General features: G+C 34.6%; 2 protein-coding genes across 2 annotated transcripts in view; both read right to left on the reverse strand.

Annotated features, from left to right (window-relative positions):
• Positions 1 to 14465, reverse strand: part of LOC113500475 (poly(rC)-binding protein 3) — a 172659-nt gene that overhangs the window by 81534 nt on the left and 76660 nt on the right. The window lies entirely within an intron of this gene.
• LOC113500477 lies at positions 2339 to 3348 on the reverse strand. The gene has a single exon (XM_026881296.1). The coding sequence runs from the start codon at positions 3052 to 3054 to the stop codon at positions 2437 to 2439; it is 618 nt and encodes a 205-aa protein (XP_026737097.1). The 5' UTR covers positions 3055 to 3348; the 3' UTR covers positions 2339 to 2436.

A 14465-nucleotide genomic window follows, 5' to 3' on the forward strand; every position in this document is an offset into this window, starting at 1 on the left:
AAATAGGTAATGTTTTCGTCAAGATTTCATAAAAAGATGTTAATACAAGTTTGAAACATTCGAGAGTTGAAATTTACGATTGACACCAAGTTGCACGCAATCTACATTGATCTCATCTATCCTCACTATATATGTATATATTATTATTAATATTATAAATGCAAAAGTAACTCTGTCCACTGAACTACTGAACTCAGGAACTCAGTTTAATGAAATTTGGTACAGAGAAAGAGTTGACCTTGAGAAACAACATAGGATAGTTTTTATCCCGGACTCTTGAGTTCTCTTGGAAACGCGATATAACCGACCTCGACGCGGGCGAAGCAGCGGGCGAATAGCTAGTTGTTTAATAAGAACTAATCCAACTTTAAAATAGAAGGAAGAAACATAATTTACCGTGAGTTACTTATCTCCATAGAGTAAGCATCACGTTCACAAGCTTTCCACTAGTTTTCGTAAGCTACCGATTAAGATATCCAAAATCCTGTTTTAAATCTAAACAAGAGGATATTACAAAATATCAAATGATGTATATCAAAATTTGTGTATATAATTTTTGACATGTTTTGTGCTTTTGCATGTAATATACATAAATAGTGGTATATTTCTTGTTATTGTATTTCTTTAATTGAATTTGTAAACATGATTTTTTTGATTCACGTGATTTTTTTTGTAAGTTTACCTTACGCAGGTATAGTATCGATTACCGTGATAATTGATATTTGTAATGTTTTAATTCATTTGCAATTGTCTCGAACTGGGCATTTGAGTTAGATTTTGGTTATCCGTTTGATAGTGCCACTAGTGTATGTAGTGTGTCGAATTGTGGGCAAACTTAACTATGGTTGAGCCCCATGAATAGTCGCTTGCTGGCACAGGCTTGCTTAGATCGATCTGGAATTTTCCTCCAAAGGCCATCCCAAAGAAATACTCTGCATTAATTTATACACTTGACTGCAACCCCTGAGCTTGTTTGGACGTTTCTTCTCAGGAAAAATTAGATTGGAAATATCGAGCTTCTCAAAAAGACATGTAAAAGTGATGATAATATATTTCCTACAAGCTGAATAAATGCTTTCATTTCATATTCTGGTTTCAGACTATCCCTTACAACGTGCAACAAAGAATGGATTGGAATCTTATACGTGGAGAAAGATTTGATTTATTGATGATTGAGATCAGATTAATACTTACGAATGTGGACGGACATTTACTGCTAAAATTGGCTTTGTCAGTAACTGGAGAGCACACCAGCGAAGCTTTCAAAATTAAGCGCAGATCCAAGTCGCTGTGGCCGAAATCGGCCAGGATCAAGATAGATAGAGATAGATTAATACAACGCTTGAACATTGTCTGAACGTTGAAGATTATGTTACGAAGATTATGAACACTGGTTATAAGCTAAGGAGCATTGGTTTTCGAAAATGTTAAAAAAAATAACCGAGAAATAACTTTAGAAGCTGGTCTATGGATTTTGCGTTGATTATGATTATTAAAGTGTATTGTTCTTCACTTCTTTGAAACTACCCAGACTAAATCGCGGGCAATAGCTAGTTAAGAAAAACCACGTCGAATTGACACGTTTTCGTGACTTACCCTCGAAATGTGAACCGATTTCAACTAGCAATATGTTGAATAGTTGGAAAGTTAGAATCTGATGATGAGATTCGAGATGTATCAATCCCCAAATTTTTGAGGATTTTTTAAGTTTAATTGTAAATTTTTTTCCGTACCCAAAGGGTGGGTAATGATTCCTAGTCTATCTGTCACCAGGCTGTATCTCAGGAACCGCCAGAGCTTGGTTGTTACTGATTTTTTTATAGGTGATCAATCAGTCATAGAAATCAAATCGAAGTTGAATGATATCTGATACCTACAGATATATTGATAAGTGATTATCTTTTTTCGAAAATTCTATTAATCTATGTTTTGAGAGTCGCGATTTAAACTCGTATTTCACGGTTTTCGAGTAATATTTTTGTATGTCTGATATCATTTCTAACGATTTATTATTTTATGTGAACCTATTACTCGTGATGGCGACGTCCATAAAAATGCGAAAACATCTATACATGTAAAAATAAGGTTCAACGACGTCCGTGGTCGAGTGGCGTACGCACCGGTTTCAAGGTGTCGCTAGCAATGAGGTACCGGGCTCAGTCCCTGGTCGGGTCAATGTAAAAATTCACATTTCTACGTTGTCTCGGGTCTGGGTGTTTGTGGTACTTTCGTTTTATCTGAATTCCATAACACAAGAGCTTTAGCTTCCTTTGGGTTCAGAACAATGTGTGTGATGTTGTCCGCATTTATTTAGGGGTTGTAAGTGAAACAAAACATATTCATGAATAATCTGTATTTAAAAGACATTATTATCGGTAATATATCTAAACGCACATTCATTTTTGGATTTCCGTAGTGTTATCCAAGTATTATTTTCTATTGGTCATGAATTTTATTGCAAACGATTTCGATGGTGAGGGATCCTCCAGCAGAGAACCCTTGATGTTCACAGAGATAGCCTTCGTCAAGTTGTTTAATTTTAAATCTGTTGTTACCCACAAACGGTACATCAAAAGTCACCTTGGCGATGGGTTTGTCCTTTTCGAAGATCTCGAAAAATCCTTGAGTGCCACTGGGACTGTACTCGCGCCCTACTGCTGAGAATTCGGCCCTCTGCTTGTTATTAAACTCCAACCGGTTGACTGTAGCGATGTCATCACCGTCCTGTTGCCACTTGCCCCAGGTTAATTCGGCGTTCATGACATAACCAGTTTCGCTAATAGATTCGTCGTTTTCGATCAAGAAATGTATGTAGTTATTCAGACCATATGGTACGATCGGTAGACCAATTGGTTTCACGCATGATAATATTGAGATAACAGAAATGTTACCTGTCAAAACTAAATTTACAAGGCACATTACTATGTTGAGGGCATTTTTCGCCGATGGACGCTCCTTGAGTTCAACGGAGTTGGTTTTCCAGGCGTCAACATTTGCCGAGGCGAGCAGTACCGCTGCCAAAGCGGCAAACCGGATTACGGACGTGGTCTTCATCTTACGCTTGCACTGAAATTAATTGTAACAATGCATACCCACTTATATATGCGCAGGCTTATCCTATATAAAAATAATTTATCCTTATTTTTGTGGTTAAAAACAAATTAGTGAGAATCAATTAAATAAATATAATAATCATAGTCAGTTATTTTGGGCATATGACGATTACCTTTTGTTTTGACGAACTTGAACATTTGTAAAAAATACAATAATGGTATATCAAGAAGACAAGGGCTATTAATATTGTATCGTTCTGAGAGATTTACTATCTAAATTTTTAACATGAATTCTTTTGTGTTTTTTGAAATAAACTTTTTCCTAAAACAAGTATTTTTCTTTTATATTTTAGACTGAATCTTACTTTTAGTCGCCTTCCCAAATTGCATCGCAATTTGCAATTATTTAACAGACAGGTACTTTGACTGACAAAGTTAATCTTAGCATAATATTAGGAAACCCATTTTCCTTCGAACTAGTCCTGAGTTTCGCCTATGTTAATTAAAAAACCAGCCGTATCTTGATTTGTGAATTGTTACTTTTCCTTTTTACTTTATACCAACACTAGCTGTTGCCCGCGACTTCGTCCGCGTGTTTATTAGATATAAGTTATGATTTATACCTGCCCTGTTTTTTCCACATTTTTCATTGTATCTTCGCTCCTATTACTCGCAGCGTGATGGTATATAGCCTAAAACCTTGTTGAATGGTCTAATCAATACAAAAAAAAAAACAATTTGAACCAGTTGTTAATGAGATTAGCGCGTTCAAATAAACAAACAAATTCTTCAGCTTTATATATTAGTATAGATAACAAAACATGAAACTTGCTGTTAATACCTATCACTGCCGAATGATAAACACACTATACAGTACCGCTCTCCGCTTTTCAATGAAAGTTGTCTATTTTATTAGGACTGGCTTATAAAATAAACTAGTTGGGTGTAATCTGGATCAATCATAACCATACTGCAGCTTCAGCTAGGCTGAAATGACCTTAACCGCAGCGCTGTGTAAGTGGAGGCAAATTCGTCAATTTACATGCAAGCAGCCACTCATTGAGAAGCGATTGCATCTTTGGTACCTAAAATAATTCCAAAGAGTTTCTAAAGTTTAATTCACTGTAATATGTATCGTGTTTAATTTAAATTTCATCTCGGAAAGTTCCAAATGAGTTTTTAAGAAACCGGGATTCTTAACTGTTGTCTACGCGTTTTTCTTTAACAAAAATCAACAATGTTAGCTGAATTTAGGTCAAATAAATTCTGTTACAATCAATTTAATTCTATCAAGACATTGACCGATGACGATTAAAATAAAAAAATATTTTTGCAAAACCAATTCATTGCACGGATGAAATAATGTTTCCGATATTTGTGCCTAAACGTATAACGGAGCATTTTTCCTCGTCTTTATTATTTAATTACTGGATTTTTTATGGTTATAATAAAGTCTTATTAGGCAGCAAACGTCGGGGCTCATTAAAAAATCTTTCCTCGTTGCTTGGCTTTAATTATCCGTTTTCTTTGTTCACGGGCGTTGGGCCTCTGTTACTACACTGGCAAATAGTTCGTAGTTACGTCCTATGGACTGCGTGATAATATCTTGACTGGAATATTGTTATTTTAATTGTTTTTATTAGATGTATTGTTTTATTTATTTCTGGTTTACAGGTAATCGTTTGATTGGTTCTGTCCCAACGAAAATTTATAAACTTAGTCAAAATTAAAAGAGATTAACAGAATAAAAATGTTCGATCCGAAAGTCAAAATTACGAGTTTTAATGTGTTAACAACATGTTTTTTTTATACAAGTGAATATAAAATGTCGATAAAGCACTTATTGTTACTTAACGAGGTTTTTATTCCCTTAAAACGTTAGGTTAGTCGCATTTTGATGCTACATACAAAAGTGATAGACCTGAAAGCCTACCAACGAGGGTGGTTCTAGCAGTACCAACGTACACGTGGAAAAGAGGCGCCATACTACGCCGTGTAGAGCGCTGTTGTCATGCTGTTAAAATTACATAACCGTCACATGTTCCTATTTACCATTATGAGCTAATATCGGTCAAAACTTGTTGGTATTAATAAAGTATGTGTAAACAGGCCAGGTCACCGTTAACTAAGCTCTATATTATGGTTTTAGATATGGTTGATCGAAACGTAATGGTGCTATAACGCAGTGGATAGGTTTTAATCCTAAGCTCCCGTTCGCCAGTCCACTTTGTAGCCACTGAACCATGGCCATTATGATTGAATTAGGATTATGTTCATATGCGTAAATTAAACCCCCTTCTATTACGTTGTTGATGAAAAACCTCAAGGGATAATAAAATTTTGGTACTGTTATGTTGTCAACACAAATTATGTACTGCAAAGGACATACTGCAGAGTGTTCAGTAATATTTTTTTCGTATAAATGCATATTGTATAAACGCCTTAATAATACTTTATGAGAAATGCAGCTTTCATTGAAGCAAGAGTGTCATTGAACTACAATTTGAATTAAGGTGATAATCCCATCAAGGTTTTTTTTGCTTGTTATCAAAATGTGTATTTACGTTTAAAAAAATCCTGCTAGACCACTTTTTCGTTTTTCTCTCATTATATGGAACTTACAATGATTTTATCATTAAAAGAAACTTCTTGTTTGAAACATTCTACATTTGTTTAATGTTTTAATTTTTCCTTTAATTTATTTACCGCTTAACAAAAATGGGGTCAAAAATTAAATTTAACGACCAATAAATTTCTAATTCAGGCTCCATTGCCTACTCATAAACGGATTCACTTGACGTTACATTTGAAAGAATTAAAGAGCAATATTTATTAGTGTCCTTAGTAGAGTACACACTACTGAAAAAGTTCTCACATCGCATTTCACTAAAATAAACATCGATGGTCTTATTTTCTAAGAGGTCTGCGGCTACTAAGTTTCAAAGTCACTTTGTTGTTGGAAACTATAAGAAACCAAGGCAAAGTGCTATTGACCACGACACAACAAATCACTTAGCTTCGATTCAATACTATTTCCAGCCGACCAATAGTTTTTACCACAATCTATGCAGTCTTTTTTGCCTTTAATATTTCATCCGATTAGACCACTTCACAATTCATTAACGTTCTTCATTCCAAGTTCTTATAATTAAAAATGCTCGTTAATTAACTGCTACGACTATTGAAGTCGACTTGCTAGATGGGATTGTAGGGGAATCTTTACTCTTTTTATTTTTATCATTTCATGCGACGTTTAGTTATTGAAAATGATTGATTCTCGAGGGGAGCGTTCTGTGATAAGATCAAGTCCCTCGGCTCTCATAATATTTCATGATTTAAAATTCAACGTAAAAATATAGGGACAGATTTACTTTTTCACCGTAAATATTTTGTTTTGTTACTTGAACTCAAAATTTTTTTTTTTTTATATTTTTCATTTAATCTTAGACTTTTTTTGCTATAAAAAATGTCTTATTTAAATAGTTCTAGTAAACACTAATTAAACAGAAAACTTAAGACAGAAACTATTATAAAATAGCCCATCTACCTTTGTCTTTACCTAGACAGCAAAATTATGATAAAAATGTTCTCGTAACATCGTGAAATTTGAGAGAGCAGGCAGTAGATAATTTTCGGCTCCATTTACTTTATTACATTTTGGTGGATGTAACGAGCACGTACGGGCTGAGTATCAAATATGTAGACGTAGCTTCCCATCGCGTTATAATCGTTTGTTACCTCAGTTCATACGTCTCGGAGTCATATCCCTGTTTCCCTATCTGGTTATTGTGTTATTGCATCCTAAATTACGAAAGGGGAAGTCTGGCGGGTTAAAAGAAGCATATTTGTAGATTTTATAAAATTGTCTTTGTTATATTTATACAGCGATAAATAAACCGCATGTTTTATGTTGGGCCGGTAATGTTTAATTATTTGGATTTTACATCTCTATTTTTTTCTCTTGATCTACTCAAATTAATATTTTTGGGCGCGAAGTGTTGACTTAATGTATTAAGTCAAAACTAATGGCTGCGTATAAACCCTATAGTAAAAATAGTCCCAAATAAAGTTTCTGATATTTGCATATCAACTGGGCTCTACAAACTCTACAAATAGACAGTCGCTACATTCTTACATGTAGATTTTTACGTTGCACCTATAGTGGGCACACAAGCTTTTACAAAACGACAGGCGTTTGAAATCCGTTGGTAATTGATTGGGCCTCTGGCCGTCTGCGTAGGTCCTGTTCCAATCCAGATCAGCTTAACTGTATTGTGGAACCGTCTCCACTAGATCTTTTAACAGCCAATAAAAATAAGCCGATATCCAAATGACGGCAAACCGCTTAAAAGCAGATGATTCGATAAGAGAAAAAAATGTTGTATTGATATTGGCAGCCTTTTGTAAGAGGAAAAGCGAGCGATTTGGCTGAATAGAAAGTTACCGCAGCTGTTTTTTTCTTTCAGCTTTTCCGTGAAACTTGGTCTGTGAAGTTTTGTCTATTTGATTCCTATTAAAATCATTTTCTTAGTCTTCCAATTAAAGTGTTTTCTAGCCATTGCAAACGAAAATATTATAAATAAACAGTTGTAGTTCTTGTTTATGTATTTTTGTGTTTAAATTTAAATTAGTTATTTGCATCTATATAAGCAAAATTTTACACTAATAACAATGACACAACAATTACAATCGTTTTAATACTAAACACAAATCAAAATATATCTCGATTTAAATCTCATTAAATAACAATCAAATTTAGGAGGTACAACAAGGTCATAGACTTTCAAAAATACTTTTGATATTATAATTTTATTTTAATAGTAGCCTTAAAAGGATTTCTCTATTAGGCTATTACCATAACATCTAGCGGGCTATTGTGTACCGTTATTTAAGCAGTTGTTTTCCTCTAAACCCAAATTATTATAGTCGCATAAGTTCTCTTGTGGTCACCGGCCACCGATTTAGTTCCCAGTTTTGGAAGCCAAGCTCCAAGGTTATTTTCAGCTTGAAAATACTTTTGGGCATAAGTATATACTTATTTAGAATTTGTCTTTTTTTATCAATCCCTTAAGAAGAACACTCACCAATCTCTTTCTAATATATAGTGTAGAAAGTACTTAGAAAATTCTAAACCCTTACAGTTCTACTAGTAAATGTGAGATATGTATAAGTAACGATACAATATTTTCCCCCTGACCAATACATCAAACATCATTTATCAAATCCCTTTTGAAGATAAATAGTAATAAAAACTTGAGTGCGAAGTAACTATGTGGCATCCACTGAAGGCTAGCATGTCAATATATTATGATGACGCGGGTACACCATTCATCATAATTTGCTGAACCGTTCAAGTCGGTTTCTTACGCTTACCATCGAAATTGATGCGATGGAAAAACGATGTTTTACAAATGAGAATCGTGTTTTATAAGCAACAGATAGTCGTTTTATATAAGTTTGGTGTTCGTTTTATTTATGTGCTTGAAAGATAATTATTAAGATGATCGGTTGATTTTTGATTTTTAAGGTTTACTCAATTGGTAAAAACACCCCCCTATTACTGAAGCTTTCTGTCTGAGGTTAAGCAATGTTATTACCGCACGAAATTTGTTGCTGGATGTTTTTGTCACCCAACTGATTTGTTTATCTGACTTGCACTTAACTGGTTCACGATCACTGAAATTATTATTACTTAACTGCTTAATAATCATTTCGAAATACAAAATTATGAAATAAAAGATACTCGACAAAAATATTGAAAAATGACCGATCCGAAAATTACGCTTAATTAATAACAAAGCAATTAAATAATAAAAGGTTTATTCAAATAAAAATGAATTCGTTTCATATTAATTGTGTTTATCAAACGATACGAGTTCTCGATAACATCGGTCATTTGATTAATCCTTTGAGTTTTCACTCGCGGTTATCATTAATGTTATTGTTATGCATTTAAAATACATTTCATATTCATTTTCATTGCAAAACGTGTATTTGCCGTTCATTCAATGGTGTAAATAGAACAGTCGTATTTTGTAAGTGTAAAAATATGTAAGTCCTACTAAAAAAAAATATTTCCATTAAACTATTTATTTGAGTAGGTACTCGCTTTACCAGTTGCGTTAATTTCTTTTGTACATTCTTTTGTTTTTAAACTACAAAATATGAGACAAAATATTGCATGACAAAGCCACAATTTCAATACTCTTATCACATAACTTGCTACCTCTTAAAATGGTGTCAACAATTTATCTTCGCCTACAAATTCATGGAATGCATTCATGAATATTTACACTAAACTGAACATCACACCTCAACTTGGCTTGCAACGGAGACGCGATCGAGCGGTTCATAGTTTGCAAAATATCACCGTGTTCAACTATTTAGTAGATCCAAAACTTAACAGACTTATTAGAAGTTAACCTTAGCAATCTGGTGCAGATTCTTAGTGGTAATATTACTACGTAACCAATGGAGTTAGTTGCTTTAGTTGAGCGATCAATTATTTAGTATCGGATATTTTGTTTTTCAGGTAGAAGCTTTAAATTCTGACAACCAGTCAACCAAAGAGGTAGTTGCCCAGGTAACTAAGTTGAGAAGATCAGATAGGCAGTCGCTCCTTGTAAAAAACTGGTACTTAGCTGAATCCCGTTACACTGGAAGCCGACCCCATCATATTTGGGAGAAGGCAAGGCCGACGATGATATTTTTTTTATTGGAACTAAGAGACGTTGACCCCGGAAGAGTTTATTTGGAACTGGTGGTGATGGGAACTGGTCAGCCGTGTGATGGTAGAAACTTTACTACATTTTGGGACAGCGCCAAATAAGATGCCGTGTTGATAAACTACCGGGAAACGATCTTGATGTATAACGGATCGAAGAAATGACTTCATCGAGCCAGCACGTCATCAAATAGTTATGAAGTGTGAGAAGTATTTGAGGTTTCTTAATTAATGAAATACCTTTGATAAAAAAGAAGTGCTTTTAATTGACTAGAATTATAATACATTAAAATTCGATCGAAGAAAACGATCTCTTTCAGTCTCACCAACGGGAGACCAAAATCGTTGTCTATGAGCAACCTGCGTCGCCTCGTGTAAAGAGATCCTTACTTACGTTACGTATCGTAATCTCTAATATTCGGCATTTTACAAATAACATTGGTGTGATACAAAGGTATCACATTATGTAGATAGGTACATCAAGATCCACTTACTGTCAGAATGGAAATGGGCTGTGCACGTTATAAATAGGCAAGGGCCGGGCAAACTCAGGTTACACCGTTCCTGTTACATGAAGAAAAATTTGTCAGAAACGCGATTCCTTGAGTGACAGAACAATAGGTTTAATCTTCGCGTTGTAGGGAATCTGACGGTGGATGGAAAGCCCGGGTAATAAGCCTTCAAGTGGTTTTTTACTTTCTCCGTACCTATATTAAAATACCTTAGGAAGCTAAGCCGTTTGATGCATTAGTTTATTGTAAACTAGAAGTTATTGTACTCGATATTACAATCTGAGTAACGTTGCATAAAGTTTTCATTTCATTATGTTTTATGCGTTCTAAGTTATATTAGTTTGTTACGACCTGGTTATGTTCTACAGTATAATTAACTTCGAAATTATACCTGATTTAAAATTTTTAGGAATTAAATTTAGGCTTTTGCGTTTTAAGTGGAAGGCAACAAGGAAAGCTTACACAGAAAAGGTTCTTGAAAATTGTACGTTTATACTTGTATTTTGTAAAATCTAAGCACTACAATACTTGCATTGGGAATTACCAAAGGACCCGATTCAAGTTCACATTTTACCAAAGCTCGCATTACGTCACGTATAATTGACTGAAACTATTTCCCTTTTGCGCGGAAAAAATGTTTTAATATTTTTGACTAAAAATTCGATAAATTTGTTTTACTAAATAAGTTGTTACTAAAGGTACTGATAAATTATTTATAGGATTCATTCAAATTAAAAATGTCATTAAAAAGTAGTCAATATAACTTTTTTTTCATTACTATAAAGCATTAGTTAGTTACAAATAAACTGATCCGTAATATTCAGGAGAGCAACTGAGAAAATAAATTAGCATTTCGTGGAAGCAATTTGAGTAGGTTAAACATTTCTAATGAAGAAACTTTCACAGTTTCCACTGTTAAGTACACCGAACAAACCATAATATCCATTTCATCTCCTCAATAGTCCAAATACATTAATCGTACCGACATTTGTACTGCGAAACTAGGATCTGCAAGCTAGGATACGAGAATTACTGAGCATTCAGTACTTAACACGGACTTCCTATAATAAAGAGTTTTTTTATGAAATGATGTAATGGTTTACTATCGCGTATTTGACGCCGCGTTAGCTCATTATTGAGGACTGAGGTTGGGTCCGAAACTAGTCGGGTAATCCCGATAAATACGCAAGATTAAAGTGTTGCATCATTTAATAATGAATCATTCTCAGGATAGTTACGATAAGAGTAAAGGGATTTTGCTTAACCAAATTTGGTGCTCTGTCTAAAAACCTTTGGCCCATTTCGAGCAAAAGAGCGAAGTTTAGATAGGCTTAATGTTCCCCAACTAACGCGTGCCTTAAATGTTGTGACGGTGGAAAATAAACATGTAATATCACAGTTGATAGTGGATGCCGACCAACCGCGTATTACTCAAACACGGGCCTGACGGAACCATTTGTTAAGACCGTTCTTTGTAAACGTCTCGCTTTGTGATTCCCGTGTACATAGCGTGAACATTTTGACGAGTGGAATTTGTTCTGCAAGAGAGGGTGGAAATATACATCTCGGCAATGATAATTTTGCTGCTCTGAAACTGTTGCGGTACTTTGATTAAGCCTCGGTTGTGAGCCCCGCTTTGTTGCCAGTTATTATTTATATTAAATTATGTGTGCACTCACTATTACGCACAAACAACTTGTTTGAATACGGAATAATGGGGAACTTACTTAACTTACGTTTCCTTTGAAAATAATATTCTTTTGTCGATAGCTTTTTTCTTTACTGCCTCTTTTTACTAAGTACTTGGCAAGGAGAAACTAAGGAAACGGGTTTTACCTTATTATTTTAATTTTCTCAGCTTGTTTAATGTTACAAGCATTATTTTTTTAAACGAGAGATTTAATGTTTTACCCGTGGAAACAAAAAATTGTGAATCACTTGTGTGCGAAGGAACTTTCACAAAAACTAAGTCCAACCCCTTCCGTGAGTAAACAACAAACGTCCCGCGAGTGTAACATGCAGAATTTTTCGGACGTTTAATTTCCTCCTTTAAAGTTTTAATTCGAGACATAAAGCGTGCTTAAAAGCGGTGTCTGGCAAGTTTCATCATCGCACAGATGCTTCGGTAGGAAGCTTACTTTGCACACAAAGCCTACAAGTACAAAAGGCCCTGCCTCCGCTCCATTTTGTGTCTGACAAGCCGGGAAGTCGCGGAATGAGACGCGTCAACTCTGTTATGACGTCACTCGTTTAAATGTTAAAATTTCTAAGTATCGGTGAGTGACAGGCATTGGATTTTCTAACTCTTTGAAAGAAGCTTTGAATTTTGGGGTCACCCTAATTTTTTTGACACTTAATTACTTAGTTGATATTTGACTGATTTTAATCTTATTCAAGTCATGAATAAACAAAAGCGTCACAGATGTCAACTAAAATAAACCAATCAGAAAGGTTATGCTACCAAAGTTCATAATTAATAGCTTGCGACGGGCGCTTAGCAGTAACGCCACTAGGGCATTAATAAATAGAATGCGATAGTAGAGTCTGGCAGCGGACATGTCTTACGCACCTGTCCAGCGATTAAACTCTACCGTATCGTACCGTCCACTATAATCTATGACGTTTAATTTTAAAGTCAATCTGTAGGGATGTAACTCAACTAAAACGTGAACTAATTCACTGTAAACAAAAACGATTTTATAATTCAATTGTTTCGTCTAAAATCGATTTCGAACCTATATCAATTTAAATCTCATTACAATTTTCAAATATGGAACGCGAATATACGGGAGGAACAATCGCGCTGGGATACCCCTAATACAAAATGTACCGACGCACTCAGCACAACCCTAACAGGGAAGATGCGGTGTTGTCTACTCTGCGTTATTATTTTGGCAATAATATCATATTATGCTTTCAGACGTTACGCCCTTCCCCTCGTACCCCTGTCTCCCCATCTGCTGGCAACGACGAGCTACAGAAATAGTATTAGAAATTCATAGTCTATTATTGAACGGATACTTTCGTATTTAGAACATTGCTTTGTGTTGTAAATGACTTAACTGCTGAGAGTTACATTGTGTTAAGTGTTTTCATTTGATGTAATATGCGGATAATCGTAACTGGCTACATGAAAAGTTTGATTCATATTCTATATCCACATAGTATTTAGCGTCTAAGACAGAAGGAAATAGGGATCAATTTGATACTTATTCAAACCAAATTGTCAAACCAGAGAAAAATATGAAAAAAAATCACAAAATTTTATCAAACATGTGAATATAATACTTGTTTGAGTCGAACATGGTCGATCATCTCCGGGCCCTTAGCAAACTCTATCGCATGTAGCTAAAATAACTTCTACTGACATTTTAATAACTTAGGCGCTACAAATTTGGAGGACGACAGAGAGGAAGCCTAAAGGTCAAGTACCTACCGTTCTAATTATTCAGCCCTTGTAAAATATTCTTTACATATTCCACGAATCAGTTTCATAAAAGTTCCTAATTTAAGAAAAACTAAAGAAAGCTTTTGATGTTTTCAAGAATTCGCGTTATTCGTTATTCGTTAACTATTGAAGAACTGAACTGAACTGAAATAAATGAAAAGGGAGAATTTAAGTACGTTTAAGTACAAGAAACCAAACCTCTTTTTTAAACCAAAACGCTTGTCATAATTCTGGCAGTCACTCAAAAACCAACTATTCTAAAAAGAGAACACGAATAATTTAAAAACCATATTTAATCTATTCCACCAGTCTCTCCATAAACAAGCGAATAGCGTTCGAGGCTGTTCGAGGTTCAAATTCATAAATTCGAAGCGAGTTATGTTTAGGTCGTTCACGTGACAGATAAGAGGTGAGTCGTAAACAATAAGCTTCCGTCTCTGGCGCCGGGATGCTAACCACCCTACGAACAGTTTCAAGCTGAAAAGTTATATCAATGGATTTTTTGAGGTTTTAATGGAAATATCGTGGTTGTGTGATTGGTTTACGTTAGGATGTAAATATTATTTGTCTATTTGTTGTATTAAAAGTGTATGTCATATAGTATTGTAGCTTTTAACTAGATTTTGAAATTTTAGTCTGCTTAAACAACATGTAATTAAAAACTACACGGTTTTGGTTCAATCCGAAAATTAATATCCATATTTAATTTTTTTTATAAATGTATTAAA

This window comes from Trichoplusia ni, chromosome 14 (genome assembly GCF_003590095.1).
Source record: "Trichoplusia ni isolate ovarian cell line Hi5 chromosome 14, tn1, whole genome shotgun sequence".
Taxonomy (NCBI): Eukaryota; Metazoa; Arthropoda; class Insecta; order Lepidoptera; family Noctuidae; genus Trichoplusia; species Trichoplusia ni.